The 18,579-nt window shown below is 28.3% G+C and overlaps 3 protein-coding genes across 3 annotated transcripts; 2 read left to right on the forward strand and 1 right to left on the reverse strand.

Annotated features, from left to right (window-relative positions):
- The first annotated feature begins 4,613 nt into the window (after positions 1-4,613).
- Positions 4,614-7,061, forward strand: LOC111033405. Its single transcript, XM_022314115.1, has 6 exons — positions 4,614-4,844; positions 5,000-5,115; positions 5,209-5,275; positions 5,358-5,679; positions 5,742-6,033; positions 6,908-7,061. The coding sequence occupies exons 1-6, from the start codon at positions 4,614-4,616 to the stop codon at positions 7,059-7,061; spliced, it is 1,182 nt and encodes a 393-aa protein (XP_022169807.1).
- A 2,601-nt stretch (positions 7,062-9,662) lies between these two features.
- LOC111033412 lies at positions 9,663-10,271 on the reverse strand. Its single transcript, XM_022314128.1, has one exon. It carries the CDS (start codon positions 10,269-10,271, stop codon positions 9,663-9,665), a length of 609 nt encoding a protein of 202 aa, XP_022169820.1.
- Positions 10,272-10,403: 132 nt separating this feature from the next.
- Positions 10,404-14,309, forward strand: LOC111033420. The gene is made up of 5 exons (XM_022314140.1): positions 10,404-10,412; positions 10,762-11,199; positions 11,415-11,492; positions 12,593-13,214; positions 13,560-14,309. The coding sequence occupies exons 1-5, from the start codon at positions 10,404-10,406 to the stop codon at positions 14,279-14,281; spliced, it is 1,869 nt and encodes a 622-aa protein (XP_022169832.1). The 3' UTR covers positions 14,282-14,309.
- Positions 14,310-18,579: the final 4,270 nt, after the last annotated feature.

An 18,579-nucleotide genomic window follows, 5' to 3' on the forward strand; every position in this document is an offset into this window, starting at 1 on the left:
GTATTTTACTAGTTATAGCCAATAACTCGAAATGGGCGCATGTAAACTCCACAAGTACCTTTTTTTAGTGTAAAATCCGCCAGGAAAAATACAGGTAATATTGGGTTCGTTCATGTAAACTCTGCCAGTAAAGAAAATCAAGTCACAGTATACAATTAATACATAGGACAGGATTTTGGTGACTTTCGTATTTTTTTTCGTTAAGTGCTATACAGTTCTAACCAAAACCTAATTTTGTTTCGTGGTATAAAAATTTAGAACGTGGAATTTTTATTTTGCATATTTTTACGTATTTTGCATTTCTTGTGGAAAATGCATTTTATTGAATTTTTAAGCTCATTTTTACAAATATTTTGTGTATTTAAAATAAAATATTTGTTTATTTTAAGTTTTTAGTACCTTTATAAAAAATAGTATCTACCTTTGAACATATATCGTCAACATACCTTAATATTATCGCTGTCATAGTGTCATACCCGTTTTCGATAAAATTATTGTCACCTGTCGGCGAATTGGGAAAATAGAATCTACATTAATAAAATAATATTAAAAATATTTTACAACTGGTAAATTTGTCGTCAAACTGAGTTGTCATCGAATTGGGATTCGGCAAAGTGGGTATGAACCGAAAAATTAATATAATTAATTGTCGATTTATCCGATAAGATTAAGAGGATCCGCATGTGTTGTCTCCGTTTTATAAGAATGTAACATTTCAAATGTTACGTTCAGCAGATCACGTTTGACTCAGTTAGCTTAAAAATTAGAGTGAATTGACCTTTTATTAAGATTAAAGGTAAGAGTATTACGGAGGGCTTCTTCTGGGTTTTTAATTTAATTTTAATTTTAAAGAGAGTTATGAGTATTTTAAGTTGTACCTACAAACAATTTACAATTTTTAAATACCCATAACTCTCTTTAAAGTTAAAATATAATAAAAACCTACACAAAGCCCTCCGTAAGATTCTTACTTTTAACTTTAATAAGTGGTCAATTCACTCTAATTTTTAAGCTAACTGAGCTAAACGCGATTTGCTGAACGTACAATTTGGTATGTTACGTACTTGTAAGACGGAGACGACGCTTGTGAGTGTAACGTCCTCTTAAATATCGAGCTAACCCAAAACTACATACGTATACAATACGAGCTTTAGGAGTCAACACGATACACTCACAAGTAAACTCAAATTTGAATATATTTGTTTAATGTACCTCTTAAAACGAATTTTCATCTTTTTTGTGTAATATAAAAAATGAGTAAATAATAACCAATAATTTATAATAATATTTATTTTTAAATACAATTTTTTTCGCTCATCTAAGAACATTTTTTGGGGGCAGTTTTGAATTTTTTTTTTAGTGCATTTTTGTGTATTTTTTAGGACATTAAAATCCTAGCTCTACTTATTATTTAATAATATATAATATTTTAAGCTATGGGTTACTGGAATATTACTCAACCATATATACTATCTCAAATGATAAACTTAGAAAATATTTTAAATATTTTATTTAAATATTCTATTATATAATAATAAAAATAGTTACTAAGACGGTCTGTGTTTGTTATGCTTGTATTAATATACCTGTTTCAAATTTGATCACTATAAAATGTATTATCGCTGTAGATATTAGTGCAAATAATACGGCAATAATTAGGTACTTTTGTTTAAATACAAATACGAAGCTAATAAAAGTATATATTAGGGGAATAAATTCAACTGTGTGATTTCCAAATGCAACACTCACATTAACTTCACATAGTGAAAAAGTTACCCTTGCAGTATGATAAAATAAATAATAATATTAACCACATAAAACTTGTAACAAATAAATTTAAAAATAAAATTTAAATTTGCATTTAAAAATGTAACAGATTTCTTAGAACTTATGACCATGAGAGTATAGAGTATTTTTAATAGAACCCATAATTATTTATGGTATTTCTGTACTTGGAGCTAATTATGAAACAAGTATAGATACAATAAAAAAAAATACTAAAAATTATTCAAAAAAAAAAAGACTCAAGATACCACACAAAATGAACTAGCTAACAGTAAACAAATGATTTTATAAAGATTTAGTACTTATCATAATTAAAAATATTCTTACTCTTAAAACTGAACACATTACTAGACAATTATTTATAATACAAATTACCAACTATGCACACAAAAAAATTAAACACAATTCGCATTCCACATAGGTACTCATATATTAGTCCAAAAAAATACAGAATGTTGTCATAAGAAATTAAACAAAGCAACTCTTTTGAGATTCTTAAAAAAATTACATTTTGGCTGCTACAAGAACAAAATGTAGATGGACTTAAAAGCTTTATATCATGCATAAATATACACATTATTATTATTAAAAATATTAACTAGGTTAAGTAAACATGTATGTAATGTGTAACAATATAAAGTTATTAAATCTTAGTTAGTAAGTTTTATCAGATGTAGCAAAATAGAAACTAGGTTCTCGATTACTACCAGATACCAGTGGTTATAGTTGCGTATAATGTTAATGTTCGTTTATTATTGTGAACATCCAAAGTATTCGCACATACAAAAAAGTGTCACTAACTCGTAACTTGTTACTTGCCTGTTTGATGTGTGTGTGTGCACGTACTGAGTTTTTAAAGTTACTTGAGTGCTTTCAGTTGTGGTACATCAAACTTAGAAAAGCGTGTGAGTATGTGTGTTTATATATACATAATAATTTGTACAACATGTAAAATGTAATAGTTTAAACATTTTATTTTCTCTTCATGGTAAGATAAAGAAAAAACAATTTTCTTTTGCAATATCGTAATTTTTATAAAAAGCATTGTTTATTTTACATTTTTAAAACAAAAAATCTTAAAAAATTATTCTGTATTTAAGAAGAATTTTAATTTTGAATTACAGTCAGTGTGCTTCATTAGATTTACATATTCCATTCAATAACAGCCAAGGAAAAATACAATGATTTAAGAACATGTGAATCGAAGTAGTTTTAAATATGCGTTTTCATAAATTCTTTAAGGCTATTGGTGAATTGAACGAAGTTTAAAGTTGAGTTTTGAATCAAAGTAACGCCTTGATCATTAATTACATTTAATCAAGGAACTTAATTGTTTTTTTTTTAATTGTATTTTATTTTAAAAGAGAAAGGAATAGTATTTGTATGTATTTATTTCGATTTTCAAAATATACCTTTTTCATTATAGCACTTATGGAAATTTAAATTATTTTTACTATTTACAAAACTCGTCAGACCAAGTACGCCCACAGATATAGCTATTCTGAATGTACATGGTATGTACGCACGGGTGTGTTCAAGCATTACACCGCATAGTAATACACCGTATCCAGAAAAAATTGCTGGGTTGTTGGCAGAAGAATTTGTGGTTATTGTAACCCCCAAAGATCATATGTGCATGAAATGTTCCTCACTTTTGAATAATTTTGACATGAGTGAATATATTGCAAAACTCTTCAAAAATGCGATGGTATCAAATATACAAAAGAATTATGGAATATTGCCTCCTGATCAGGTTGTTAAGGGTCAGTGTTGAGACTTATCTAGATAAAAATATTAATTATCTATTATCTTATCTAGATAAAAATCTAAGTGTTATCTATTTATTTATCTTAGATAAAAATGTCAGTCATCTGCTAAAATTTATCTAGATATTTTATGTTGAAGAAATTATTTTTAAATTATTTTTATTTTTGTTCCTGATAATTACTTATTACCATATTGTACTATTTTCGATCGCGTCAACGCGATTTATATTTTATTATTAATAATATTGTGATTCTATTAATAATTTTGTTTACCACGAGTTTTACCAAGAGTGCTTTCAGACGATACAATTTTTCCCCTCTAGTTGCCGGACACAGTCTGAGCCACTAAGATTACAAGAACAACAAATACGGAAACAATAATATTTCTATTAGTAACAATGGACATAATGTTAGAGTATATTATATTAATATATTATCCAATATAAAATATGTTCATAATAATATAGTCTAATCACATAATATAAATAAAATATTATTTTTATAAACGCAGACGTCCGGCAACAAGCATGTCAGGTCGATACTCGGAAAGGCCCAAACTCTGACTTGAATTCCGTAGAAATTATTAACTATAAATAATTATTATTACAATGAAAATAAATCCCTTGATTATGTACAGCCTATGGGTGCAACGAATTATACGTCAGTATAAGTAGTATTAGTATAACATGCACGTTGCTCCACGTGGAGCTATATTTGTTTTCGCGTTTTTAATAAACACACACTTTTCTGGTATCAGACCAATAATCACGAACTACTACATAGGACTGGACTCTTATGGCAGGAGGAGGGAGGGACACCGGTCACAAAGTTGTACGGTTACGTACGTTTGCGACTGTGATGCTATCTAGTGATGTACTAAATTACTACATTTCGTATTTAACTTTTATGAACAAATTATATTATAATATTTATAAATAGACTGATAAAAAATAAAAATATTAACATAAATATATTTCGTCCCCCCGTGCCCCCCTCCAATTTAATCACTGGTAATGAGTCTGTTGTATCTTATTTATATTGTTTTACATCAAATTATTTAATATGGGTCGCATATGTTCTGTATTAATATGTGACAGTAGAGTAAATAAAAGTAATAATGAAAATGCTACTTTATTTTCTATACCTAAGGATGAATCTATCCGTAAATCGTGGACAAATATTGTTAACGATTGGAATGGTAATAACCAAAATGTTTCATATTTATGTCATAAACATTTTCGTGATGAGGAAATTATTAAAACATTTGAAGGACAAAGTAGCAATAGTAACCAGGTAAATAAGTAAATTATAACAGAAATCTTCAAATTTAGAAAATTCTTAGTTTTGTTGATTAATTAGATTAATCAATACTAACTTAATCATATACAATAAACATACTTTAATTTAAACGTATTTGGTTTTTGATTATTTGACTATTTATTGCTTAGCCTTGGGCAACCCGGAGTAAATTTGTTTTAAAAAGTGGTGCTATACCATCAATTCACACATTAAATACACCCAAATGTCGAAAGGCTTTAGATATGACCTCAATAAATATTATAAGGTAATATATACAACCATTATATTTTGTACTAAAAACTACAAATTAATGTTCAAAGATAATTTTTCTCTAAAACCTTTAATCATTTTTTAATAGTACTAGTTTATATGAAAATGGAATTGAACCTTTACATCCAACAAACGAATTAAGATTAAATAATTTTGTATGTACCTTTATAATATAACTGTTGTTGCAAGTTTAAGGATTTTACTTTTTAGAACACTAAAGACATTTTTAATTTACAGATAATGTCATTTACTGATTTAATTAATATATATGACAATATTATCTTACCAAAAGGTTGGGTATCTGTAATGGATAGAGAAACAATTGCATTTTGCTGTTTAAAATCAATTATTGAAGAAAAGAAAATGACAATTAAAAAGCAAATATGTTTTAATGAGAATCATGAAATTTCATATCATGTTGATAATAAAGTTTTAAATAATAATAAACATTGCTATACATTAGCATTTAAAACAATGGAAAAGCTACATATAGAAAATGTTTTAATGGATTTTGATAAAAAACAAATCTGTAATGGAGTACCACTTTCACTTTACCCAGGTAAGTAAAAAAATTAAACAAAAATTAGTTTATTGAATGGTTATTTATAGTTATTTTCTCAGGTATTCAGGTGAAACATGGTAATGTTGATTTTAATGGTATTTGGTATCATCAAAATTGCAGTATTTTTGTAAATAATAAAAAAAGTAAATGTGAATGGTGTGAAAGGTTGCAAAATATATTAAGAGCTAAAAAAAGTTATAAGGAATTATGTTTGAGAAGGCAAAGTAAAAAACAATTATATTCATCGCTTACACCTTTGAGTAAAAAGACATTGCTAAGTATAAATAAAAAAAGGATGCAACTTAGAAAAGCAAATAATAGGTATCAGTTTAATTATTTTTTGTTAATGATCAATTAACTATTTATGAACTTTAGCTTAAGGTCTGTTGTACAAAAATTACAACTTCAATTTAGTTCATTAAAAGAAAAAATGAGCACTAATTCTTTCAATATTGACAATGTTAATGTTAATGAATCACAAAAAGCAGTCATAAATGAAATTATTGCATCAAGTAAAATAAAAAATCATAAAGGTCATAGATATTCAGAGAATTGGTTACTTATGTGCATACTTTTAAACATAAGGTATACAATTATTATCATAGTAATAATTCATCTAGACACAACAATATTATAGGTAGTATAAAGACAAAACTATCATATATTTTCTAGATCACCTAGTACTTACAGATTTTTACATGAGCAAGAAGTACTCCCACTTCCTAGTGTTAAAACAATTCACCGTTATTTATCTTTAAGCAAAACTGGTTGTGGATTTGACACAAAGTTTTTTATGCTTCTGGAAAAGAAATTAACATCAATGAATGATCGAGAAAAGCATGGCATTTTAGTATTTGATGAGATTTTTTTAAGAGAAAGTGTTGAAGTGAATACAAATTCTCTTACTTATTCAGGTCTAGTAGACTTTGGTGGAGATAATATAGACACTCATAATTCTGGAGAAAAAGCTGATCATGGATTGGTTTTTTTGTTCCAAAGTTTAGGTTGTAGTTTTTCACAACCAATAGGTGTATTTGTATCCAAAGGAAATGTTAAAGGTTATTATTTCAATAACAATTATTTATGTTTACAAATTAGCTTTTACTTTTTTACTGTTACATTAATTCATAGGTACTGTATTAGCCCAACTGATTATTAAAGCAGTTATGCTGTTAGAGAACGTAGGTGCAAAAGTAGACGGTATGGTATGTGACGGGGCAGCGACCAACAGAAAGCTATGGTCGGAATTTGGAGTCAGTGGTCAAATAAATAATGTAAATAATTATTTTACACATCCATCTGACAACAAACGAAAAATATATGTCCTGTCCGATGCACCCCATCTTCTAAAATGTGTACGAAAAGCATTTATTAAATAAAAATCTATTAATCCAAAATGGGTTGATAAAATATTAGAATCCAGATAACTTAAATATAAAAATATAATAACTTTTTATTCACATAAGATTGGTACAGATAGTGATTCGGTAGTAAGCTGGTACAATTACATTGATGTTCATCAAATTGACAAGCAACAACTTGCCAACAAACGTGTCTGTCCTAAAATTACTGATCGGCACTTATATCTGGATACATTATCTAAGATGTCTGTAAAGTTGGCCACACAGGTATTAAAAATACAAATAGATTAAAATGAATCACAGGTTGTACACAAAATTGTTAAATTAGGTTTTTAGTGAATCCATGGAAAAAGGGATTAAATATTATAGAGAAATTGAAAAAATTCCAAGTCTCCAAAACAGTCAAGAAACCGAGAATTTCACAAGTATTTTTAATCAATGTTTTGATGCTTTAAATAGAAAATTTCCAGCTGAAGGAATAAAAAAGGATAGCAATGATTTTAAGGTGTTATTAATTTATATGAACTTATACAATATTTCATATTTATTTCAATTGTATAAATTTGTTTCATTTATTTTAATAGATTCTAGAAAATACATTAGATTGGCTTAATATTTGGGAGCAAAATTTAATTAACAAAAAAATTACAAAAGATCAATATTTAACTACGACAACAGCAGATGGTCTTAGAGTTACAATACAATCAACTATTGATCTATCAATGTATTTATTAAATAATTGTAATTTTTCATATGTGCTTACTAATAAATGTAATCAGGACAAAATTGAGGTAAGTTATGTACAATAGTCAATATCCAAGTGGCAAGTATAATACCTACATTTAGAAAGTGATATTTTTTATTTTAGCAATTTTTTGGAACCGTCCGCCAGGCTACTGGCCCCAATGATCATCCCTCTTGTCCAACGTTCCTACAAGTATATCATATGCTTTCAACTTATTCTATTCTCAAACCTCCTAAGACTGGGAACTGTACAATATTGAAAACCTCAGACTCACCCAAAATAACTATATCTGATCTCAATGACATTTTTGCTTCTAAAGAATCTATACGTGAAGATAAAATTAAACATCTAAAAAGTCGATTGGATTCTTTAATAAAAGAAGAACGTTGGGAAGTAGATGACATTTTTGCTGAACATAACTATCATATAGCATCAACAAGAGACTCAATTACATATTATATATGTGGTTATTTACTTCGACAAATTATAAAACGAACTACTTGTGATATTTGTTTATCAGCATTTAAAGAAGGTAAAAATAATAACTATTAAAAAACAATGAAAACTTACTGATTTGTATTTTAGGGGACAGATCAATACCTGAGGCATCAATAACCAATATAAAATCAAGAGGAGGATTAATTTTTCCCAATAGGAAAATATTTGAGATTATAATAGGTTTAGAGGAGGCATTTGAGCAATTTTGTGATAGCTATGACGTTTTTCAAGAAACTGTTGATTTTTTCATAGAAAACAACCAACATTTGCTTGCATTTCCATGTACCAATCACAAAAATGAAATTTTTTTATTTATAATTACCTATTATGTTACTATGCGAATGAGACAATATTCACGTATATCCAACCAAAAGCAAGTAAAAAACCATGCAAAAAAAAAAAAACTTTCTAAATTGGTAGCAACGTAGGTAGTAATGTGCATTTATTACATAAATATTTACTACTTTATTAATTAAAATATAAAATATAATAAGTTTGAGTACTGATTTTAATTTTTGAATATGTGATGGTTATTCATTGTTCTGTTATCACTAGTCACTACGACTTATCACATAAAAGAATTTTCAACAGCACAGTATAAAAAAATCGCTACTAGACACTAGAGTGCAGTTACGTAGCGAACGTACGACCGCCGTACAACTCTGTAGCCACCTTATTATATACAGTGTCCAGTCCTATGTAGTAGTTCGTGGTTAAAGTCCACTACCGGACGTCGTTGCCGTTGTAGTGTGACACAGCTGATATGAAACAATGTGTTCACATTTACCGACGGCGTGACGGCAGCTCCGTGAAACCGTGACTCCCAACGGTTTCCAGGATCGCCGGACGGTCATCGACGGTGTAACCATGGCTTAAATATACAAGGTTATTGCAATAGTACCCCCACTATATCATTTTATCACGTTAAGGAATTAAAATGGCAGCGTAAGGGGACGACGTATACTGGCTATATTATGATATTATATGCTATGATATGGACCGTACCCTTACGCTGCCATTTTATTTTTATTTGATAACAATTTGGCTATGTGCAATAACCTTGTATATTTAAACCATGGGTGTAACCGTATAGTGTGACACTACACGTAAATAAGTATGCATTCTAGGCGAACGGTTAGACCGTACGGTTCTCGCCGTGCGGCGTAACCGTCGTAGTGTGACACCACCCTAAGGGGATTCGATACCGTGATTTAGTTATTTATATTTATTTATAGTATGTACGCGGCCGTAGGTACTAATAATATTATTAAATTATAATGTATATTTGGTTGAAAAGTGTTTTAAACATTCAAAAATCGTGTAGCAAATTAATAAATATACAAATAATTTTAAAAAAAATACAGAGTTATTACAAGCTACTTTATGCTCTCGTTCTGCCATGGTACAGCTCCTTGCTCACTATTGAAATACTTAGAGAAGTTTAGGCGTATTTCTTTTGATGATATAGGGATATTTCGCCCAGAAAGTTGTTGTAGAGGAAGTAACCTTTGATCTGATTTCCAGTCTGCGTTTAAGATCTCTCCTGTCGTTGTATCTTCAACATCAAAACCTCCTTGGTAGTATGACTCGACTTTTTTCATTCGTAAATAATTATGTAAATGAGTGCATGTTAGAACAATCAAAGTGGCTTTTTCTGGGCACAAATTAATTTCTTTCAATAATATTCGGAACCGGGAAGATAATATTCCGAATGCATTTTCCACAATACGTCTTGCGCGAGATAGTCTATAATTGAAAATAGCTTGTTCTGTAGTCAGGTTTTTTCTACTAAATGGTTTCATTAAGTTGTCCATAAGAGGAAATGCATCATCTCCTACCAAAACATATGGCTGTTTTATATCACTATTAGGCAAATTATCGGGCTGAGGAATGTATAGTTCGTTTTTTACAAGTCGCTTATAGAACTCGGTATTAGAAAACACTCCTGCGTCAGAGACTCTTCCGTTGGTTCCAACATCTACCATTATGAATTCGTAATTAGCATTCACTATAGCCATTAACACAATGCTGAATGATAGTTTGTAATTGAAATAATAGGAGCCTGTTCCTGGTGGTTTTCGGATGGTAATGTGTTTACCATCAATCGCACCAATGCAATGAGGAAAGTTCCACCTTTTCTCAAATTCTTTTGATATAGCCTTCCAATCATTTTCATTTGTTGGTACCTTCAATTACAAAATATTAATACCATTATATTATTATTTTAAATTTCAATACATATTTTTTGCTAGTATAATTTTTATTCAAATAATAACATTTTGAAATTATCAAAATAATTTTGATTCGAATAATAACTGAAAATTATCCGAATAATTTTTTATTCGAATACATATTTATTCGAATAATTATCTAAATAAAATTTTGCCCAACTCTGCATATACGTTTATTTTTGTTTTTAATAATTAATACTTTGATTAAGGACATATTATGTTTAATGATATTTAATTTTTTCAGATAATACCACACAATTCACCGAAGAAAAAATTCACACCCAAAAGAAAGGCACCCACAGATGAAGAAACTAAAAGAACTAAACTATTGGATATGGCTTGTCAACGTCTTCAAAAACCCACCTCTGATTCACAAATCCTGGCCAAGGCGTGGGGCATAGAGTTCGACAAAATGAAAGCAGACCAGCAATTGTACGCAAAAAAATTCATTGACGACATTATTTATGAAGGACGACTTGGCAATCTCCATAGAAACTCTATTATTATAAATCATTCACCTGCACCAATCAGAATACATCCAAAAGGTCATATTCAGCATCCATACTATTATAGTCCATCTTCACTGTCTTCACATTATTCAGGACCACCCTCTCCATACTTACAATCATTTACACCAAGTCCACAACAACAACCACATACATTGCAACATTCAACAGTTCCAGTCGGGCGCACGTAAACTCCGCCACAAGTACCTTTTTTTACTGTAAACTCCGCCAGAAAAAAAAAACAGGTAAAATTGGGTTCATGTAAACTCCGCCACTGAAAAACATCAGGTAAAATTGAGTTTATGTAAACTCCGCCAGTGAAGAAAANTTTTTATAATAAATTACCCAACATCTATCTTAATCTTATATTAATAAATATTTATTTTTATAGTTCAAACATCCATCAATACTTTCAAAAGTTGAAGAGAGTAAAAGATTGTATAAAAAACCTAAACAAAATATTGAGTCTGTATAAACTCCTAAACAAATGAAATTGCCTTCATTTAAAAGCAGTATGACAAAAAATCATGTAAGTTAAATTTACTTATTGTATGGGTATATAGTATATTATACAAAGTCATTTAGTGTTTAATATAATATGTATGTATAATAATATGTAATATACTAATATGTATAATATAATATATTTATATTATATCATCTGTGAGCATTAGTATAGTAAAAACATCAAAACTAATTATTCTGTCTGGCATAAAAATTAAATCTACTACTGTTTCATAAGATTGATTTTCTTAATAATTGGCAGTTGGCAGTAAAAATTCTCATTTTTATTTTTGTTGTAATTTTTTAAGCATATTTTACAACCTATTTAATAGATAATATTTAATAACTATTGGCTTTAGTAATAAGCTTTATTATTAATTTACTATGAGAAAATAAAATTCATAAACTGTTATTAATTAATTGTTATACTGGAAAATGTCTTACATATTGAATAAAAATTATACATATTACCAGAGCTAGGATTTATATGCGAATAAAAACAAGGAAATATGCGTTTTTTTTCTTGAAATATGCAAAAATATGCATTTTATATTTTTATTGAGAGGTTCCTACTTCCTACACACAAAACAATTGTTACAAAAAAAATATTTATTTTTTGCGATAAATCAGTGATTGGTTAATTTTCATATAATATAATATAATTTAGATTAAAAATTATTTATTAATAAATCGCATGCATAGATATTTATTAATTATTGTATATTACTAAATTTAGATGTTATATATACTTAGATAAATTGAATAATTACCGGCTAAAATACAATAAATTCAATCATACTAAATATGCAAAAACATGCAAAATAAAAATAGTATCATTTTCATAAGAATAATATAAATCGTGGACATTACTCACTAAAACTCCATTTGGACGTAGCAAAAAAAAACATGCTGTTGCATATTTTATCCTAGCCCTGTATATTACCTACTGTATTCTATTTTAATTATTATTTTGTATTTTATAGACTATAGTGTGATATTATTGTAACTTGCCTACCTACATTAATGAATAAATAAATTAAGCAAATAATTAATGTTTTCTTTCAGATTTGTCAGTTAGTCTTCAACTATATTGTTGAAGAAATGCGACCTTTAATCACCTGTGAAAAACCAGCCTTTCATCGGCTCATTAAAGAACTAACAGGAATTACTGACACAGCTTTACTTCCAAACCGTAAAACTATATCTAAAGAGTTAAAACTGAAGTATAATAATTATGTATCTACATTAACTAGTTTAATTGATAAACAAGATTATATATGTAACACTGCTGATATATGGAGAGCAAATAATAAGAGTTTTATGGGGATGACTAGCCACTTTATTGATAGTAAAACCTATAAACGGTATTCATATGTATTAGGTTGCAGAAGAATAAAAGGTAGTCATAACTTTTTAAACATTGCTGAAGTCATAAATGAAATCTCTGAAACTTACCGAATAAACAATTCCAAAATTACTCACATTATTACAGATAATGCTAGTAATTTTGGTAAAGCTTTTCGCACTTTTTCTAATGTTTCTACTAGTGGATCTGATTCTTATAATGCAGGTGACTTTAATTCTGAATTAGAAATTGATAGTGATATTTCAAATAGTGACTGTGAAAATAATACTAACGTTGAGTACACTAATGTAGGTGATTTGCTTTCGGAATCAAATAATTTAAGTAATCCTGACTCTGATTATAACAATATTTGTTTGCCCAATCATCTAACTTGTTGCGCTCATACACTAAATCTGATAGCTACAACAGATATTGGAAAAATTGACGATAAAAATTATTTAAAAATATCTAAAATTACTTTTAATAAATTAAATTCCTTTTGGAATCTTCTTAGTAGAAGTACCGTGGCATCGGACAAGGTTTATGATTATTGTAATGTTAAATTTCCAGTCCCAATAATCACTAGATGGAACTCTATGTTTGATGCAATTAAAAAAATATTAGCTTTTAAAGAAAAACTTATTGTTATATTTGAAGAGTTAAAATTAATTAAATTAAAAATTGCAGAATGGACATTCTTAGAAGAATATTTTAAAATATTGCAGCCATTAGCAGTTGCGTTAGATAAATTGCAGGGTGAAAAACGCAGCTTTCTGGGATATGTTGCTCCGACTATAATTGTTTTAAGGCGTTTATTAATTCAATCTACACACTTGATTTACTGTAAGCCTTTAAGTTTATGTTTGATTGTCAGTCTTGAAAAAAGGTTTGATTATTTGTTTAACTTGAGTTCTCCTAAGAGCAAAGATTTTATTTTAGCTGCTATGAGTCATCCAAAATTTAAAAGTAGTTGGATTCCTGTTAGATATGTTGACTTATGCAAACAATTATTTATAAATGAATGTAAATTAATGAATTCTAATTCTGATTTTACAGAATACGTTTCTTCTTCCGATAATAGTGATAGCAATAGTGATACTGAATTCTATAGAAGTGTTTGTTCACAAGATGATTCCAGCAACCCAGAGTTAGCTGTTAGAAATTCCAATCTAACTAGAGTTCAAGCTTTATCTTTTTTAAACTCAAAAAAAAAAGAACTAAATATCTTGGATTCATTTCCTGTAGTTAAAAAATTATTTTTTAAATTTAATACTTCAATACCGTCTTCTGCACCTGTTGAAAGGTTATTCAGTGGGGCAATTCAGGTGTTAACTCCAAGGTGTAATCGACTTGAAGATAAAAATTTTGAGATGCTTCTTTGCTGCAAATGTTTAATGCAACAAGAATAGTTATAAAGGGTATTTTTGTAATATTTGTATATTGTTTGATTGAAAGTAATGACCTAAAAGAAACCTTTTAATTTAAATAGATAAAGTACTTTAAAAAGTACCTATTGAAATGTTCCTTCATATTAGGTATATTGTGTATTATTATTAGGACAATTAACTGTCCATTTATTATTTTTAAGTAAACTGTAATTGGCTTTAAAGTATGCTGTATAGAAAATAAGAAACTTGTAAGAAAAACAATATACATAATTAATTATTTTATGTTTTTATGATTATTAATTTGAGCAATAAAAGTTATATATCAATATATATATTTTTTTTTTGTGCATCTTTTATTGTCTTGTTAATAGAGATCAAACAGAGTTAAAATTGAATATAAACAATTTTAGTTATAAAATTAAAAACTTTTATGAGATTCAAAAATAAAGATATTGGATAGCAAAATGTACCTATGTTTTTTTTTTATTCTAAACAAAAAAATAATTTTTAAATTTTAGAAGCTACACTACAATTAGGCGTTTGCCTTAAACAAATGCTATACATGTTTTATATGTGATAAGTCTGTTAAATTTTACTAGACTTCTAGTACAATTTTAATATGAAATAGTTGTTATTTAAAAATTTATCTGCTTTTTATCTAGATAAATTATGTTTATCTTTTATCTATTAAATAGATAATTTTGGATTTGTTCATTTTTATCTTTATCTAAATAGATTTGAAGTTTTTTATCTTTATCTTTATCTAGATAAAAAAAGTATTTATCTGGGCTCAACACTGTTAAGGGTGTTGAGGTAGGTATCCCGTCATTTCGTCGCGGTCAATTGGTCGCAAGACAATTGGACGCATACGGCATTTCGTCGCGCGTAATATTGACGCATGCTACATTTGTACGCCCGTCATTTTATCGCATATATTTATATAGGTATATAGCTAGTATTAGATAAAATAGATTATCTTGTCTTTTTGGGTAGGAACATTTAATAATATAATATATATATAATAATTCTAAAGTATCTTTATAATTTAGTGGTAGTGGTGAAGTACCTTCTTTATCATTTATTTTTATTTCAGTAGGAAATTCATTATTTGGTTTTTACGTGAGTCTTTATCGAATATTCGAATTATTACAGTGTACCTACTCATCAGTCATCACGAGTCTCTACTCTCTATCGATTATAGTGTTATACAGTACCACCTATACACGTCTACGCATATATACGTCTTGCTTGATCCACGCAATATAACAATTATTATATATTTTACAAAATATAAAAATTATGCCTTTACAATTTATAAAAAGTCAACGAGGGCATGATCTTTTAATTCATGATGGTTTTATTCATAAATGTGAAAGAACTATTGGCGAAAAAGTTATTTGGAGATGTAACGAGTCTAAAAATTGTACTGGCCGCGCTCAACAATACGAGGTAAAATTTTTAATTTCTCAGTGTAGGTATTCTAATATATTATTTATTATATACCTATTTATTAAATAGATAGCGTCATAAAATACAAGGAACATAACCATGTACAAAATAGGGCAAAAATTGAAGTAAAAAAAACTATCAATAAAATGAAAAAAAATGCCATCACTACAATATTATGCCTACCCGAAGTTTATTAGCAGAGACATCTTCAAAGGTAATTAAATATTATAGTTTTAATATAGTTTAGAGGACTCAACACCTGCGATTTTTCTTATCGTTATACCTATAGGTAATCACGATATTTGTTTAAAAATATGTAAAAATAAACTGGCTTTTTATAGTAATTTTAAAATTAAAAATATTTTTTTACTATTTTAAAATCACTAATTTTTTTCGAACATAGTATTCCAAAAAACTTACAACTTTAATACTTTAAATATATAACAGTTTAACAGTTTTATTAAATTGTTTTGTGCGAGTAGTTTCATCGCTAATCTTTTATTGTTTGTTTTCGTATTTTCCACGTTATCAATCGAGACGATACTAAATATTTCAATAATTTTGATTGTAGGCTATTTATATTATAAATATTATAATACATTATCATATTATTTTAGTTACCATCCGAAGTGGCAGGTCAAATGACGAATCCAAAATGTTTAAAAAGAACAATTCAACGGGTTAGGAATATTTCTGAAGCCGTTCCTGCAAATCCTCAAACATTACATTTTGAAATTCCTGATCAATTCAGATTAACTTTAGACGGAGACAATTTTTTGTTGTACGACAGTGGTGATAGTGGCATATATGAAGACAGGATTATATTATTTTCGACTGAGAGAAATTTAAATTTATTAAAAGATTCAGAACATTGGTTTTCAGATGGAACATTTTCATCCTATCCGAATTTATTTTACCAATTTTATACCATTCATTCAGTATTTCTTAGTGATATTATACCTTTAGTATACGTTTTATTACCGGACAAAAAAGAAATAACATATATAAAATTATTTCAAGCATTAAAATCATTGAAACCTGATTTATGTCCAAAATCTTTTATGGTAGACTTTGAAAAAGCAGTGATGATTGCAATTAAAAACGAATTTCCCTATACGAAGATTCACGGATGTTTTTTCACTTAAGTCAAGCGGTTTGGAGACAAATACAACACCATGGTCTTGCAAAACAATATAGTGACGATGTACAATATTCTTTAGAAGTATAAAAATTACCTGCACTTGCATTTGTACCCGTCGATAAAGTGATAGAATCTTTAGAATTATTATTAAAAAGCACATATTATATCGAAAATGAAGAAATGTTATCACTAGGGCTAGGATTTTAATGACCCAAAAAACCTAAAAAAAATGACATTAAAATAACCTAAAAATGACCTTAAAAAATGCCCAAAAGATAAAAAATGTTATCAAAATGCATTATAATTATTAATTAATATTTCGGTAAAAAATTATTTAAATTATAATATTATAAAAAAATAGCAAAAAAAAATGTTAATTTAGGATTTTCTTGATATGAATAATAAAGTTTGAAGTTTGGACTTATCATGCAACGGCCAGCTTAAAATTTTCTGAAAAAAACAACAAAAATACTATAAAATAAAAAATATATACGTATATTTTTTTTATTCTGAAAATTACATTTAAATTGTATTGTTGCATTCGACAATCAGTATAGCTCCTTCAAATTTTCAAATACAAATGACCGCCGATTATCTGCTAGCAATGTTTTGTAGCATGAAAAACTTTCATAGTATCGAAGTTTATTGTTGTAATATATAAGTGNTAAATTATCGATACCTGCTGCATGAACTTTATTTAAATTATTTTTTTGGTGACCACGATGACGAGTACTGCACAAAAGATAATTAAACGAGGTCCAAACAGGTTTTACGCAATACTACTCTAAAGTTACTTTACTCTCTAACAACTTACCACGATATCGAGTACTGGATGTTTGAGAGTGAGATATCTTTAACCTAGGCAAAGTCTTACTCTTTCTCGACTGACCAAGATAACGAGTACTGGACGAGAAAGTAAGTATTACAGTGTCTTACTATCTTTTTCAAAAGTGTTTTCCACCACCAACGTCTCTTTACACACAAGATAAAATACTCTAAAATAGTCGTAAATAAAAACAGTAACACTTGGTTAAAAGAATTAAATATAATAATATTAAAGAATATCAAAAAACAAATAATAAAAAGAAACGTCAAATACTGCTTGTTAGCAACGACAATTAGTGAACCAAAAACTGAATAGCTCCGCTTCCGTCGCAGACGTCGCCTTATGTAGGGGTAGCAATTTTGCTGATTCGGCTTGATTAAATTTTGCATCATTGTTTTGATTTTTTATAATTTTGTTATGTATATGTACAACAACTGAAAAGAGTGAGCAACACCCGCGTTACTCAGCAGAGCAATCTTTAAGTCTTACAACAGACCCTCATATAGATTTCTAATCAGACTCTCTCATAATATCAGTGTTAACATATTCATTATATAAATTATATATATTATATTCGTTGTATAAAATTATATACATTATATTCATTTCTTTAGTGTTTAATAAAAATAAATTAAATAAAAAACTAATTTAATTAATTAATTTAAATCAGTAATAGTAGTATAAAATGGACAGTTCAGATGCCTCAACCCTCAACCCTCAACCTCAACCGCCGCCGCCCGATCGCTTACGTGTGTGACGTATATTTACCCCCACTACCGACGCCGCCGCCCGATCGCTTACGTGTGTGACGTATATTTACTCCCACTACCGACGCCGCCGCCGGAACGTAACTAACATATATTACTATCTATACAACATCTGATGTGTTATCAGATACGTTAT

This window comes from Myzus persicae, unplaced genomic scaffold (genome assembly GCF_001856785.1).
Source record: "Myzus persicae strain clone G006 unplaced genomic scaffold, MPER_G0061.0, whole genome shotgun sequence".
Taxonomy (NCBI): domain Eukaryota; kingdom Metazoa; phylum Arthropoda; class Insecta; order Hemiptera; family Aphididae; genus Myzus; species Myzus persicae.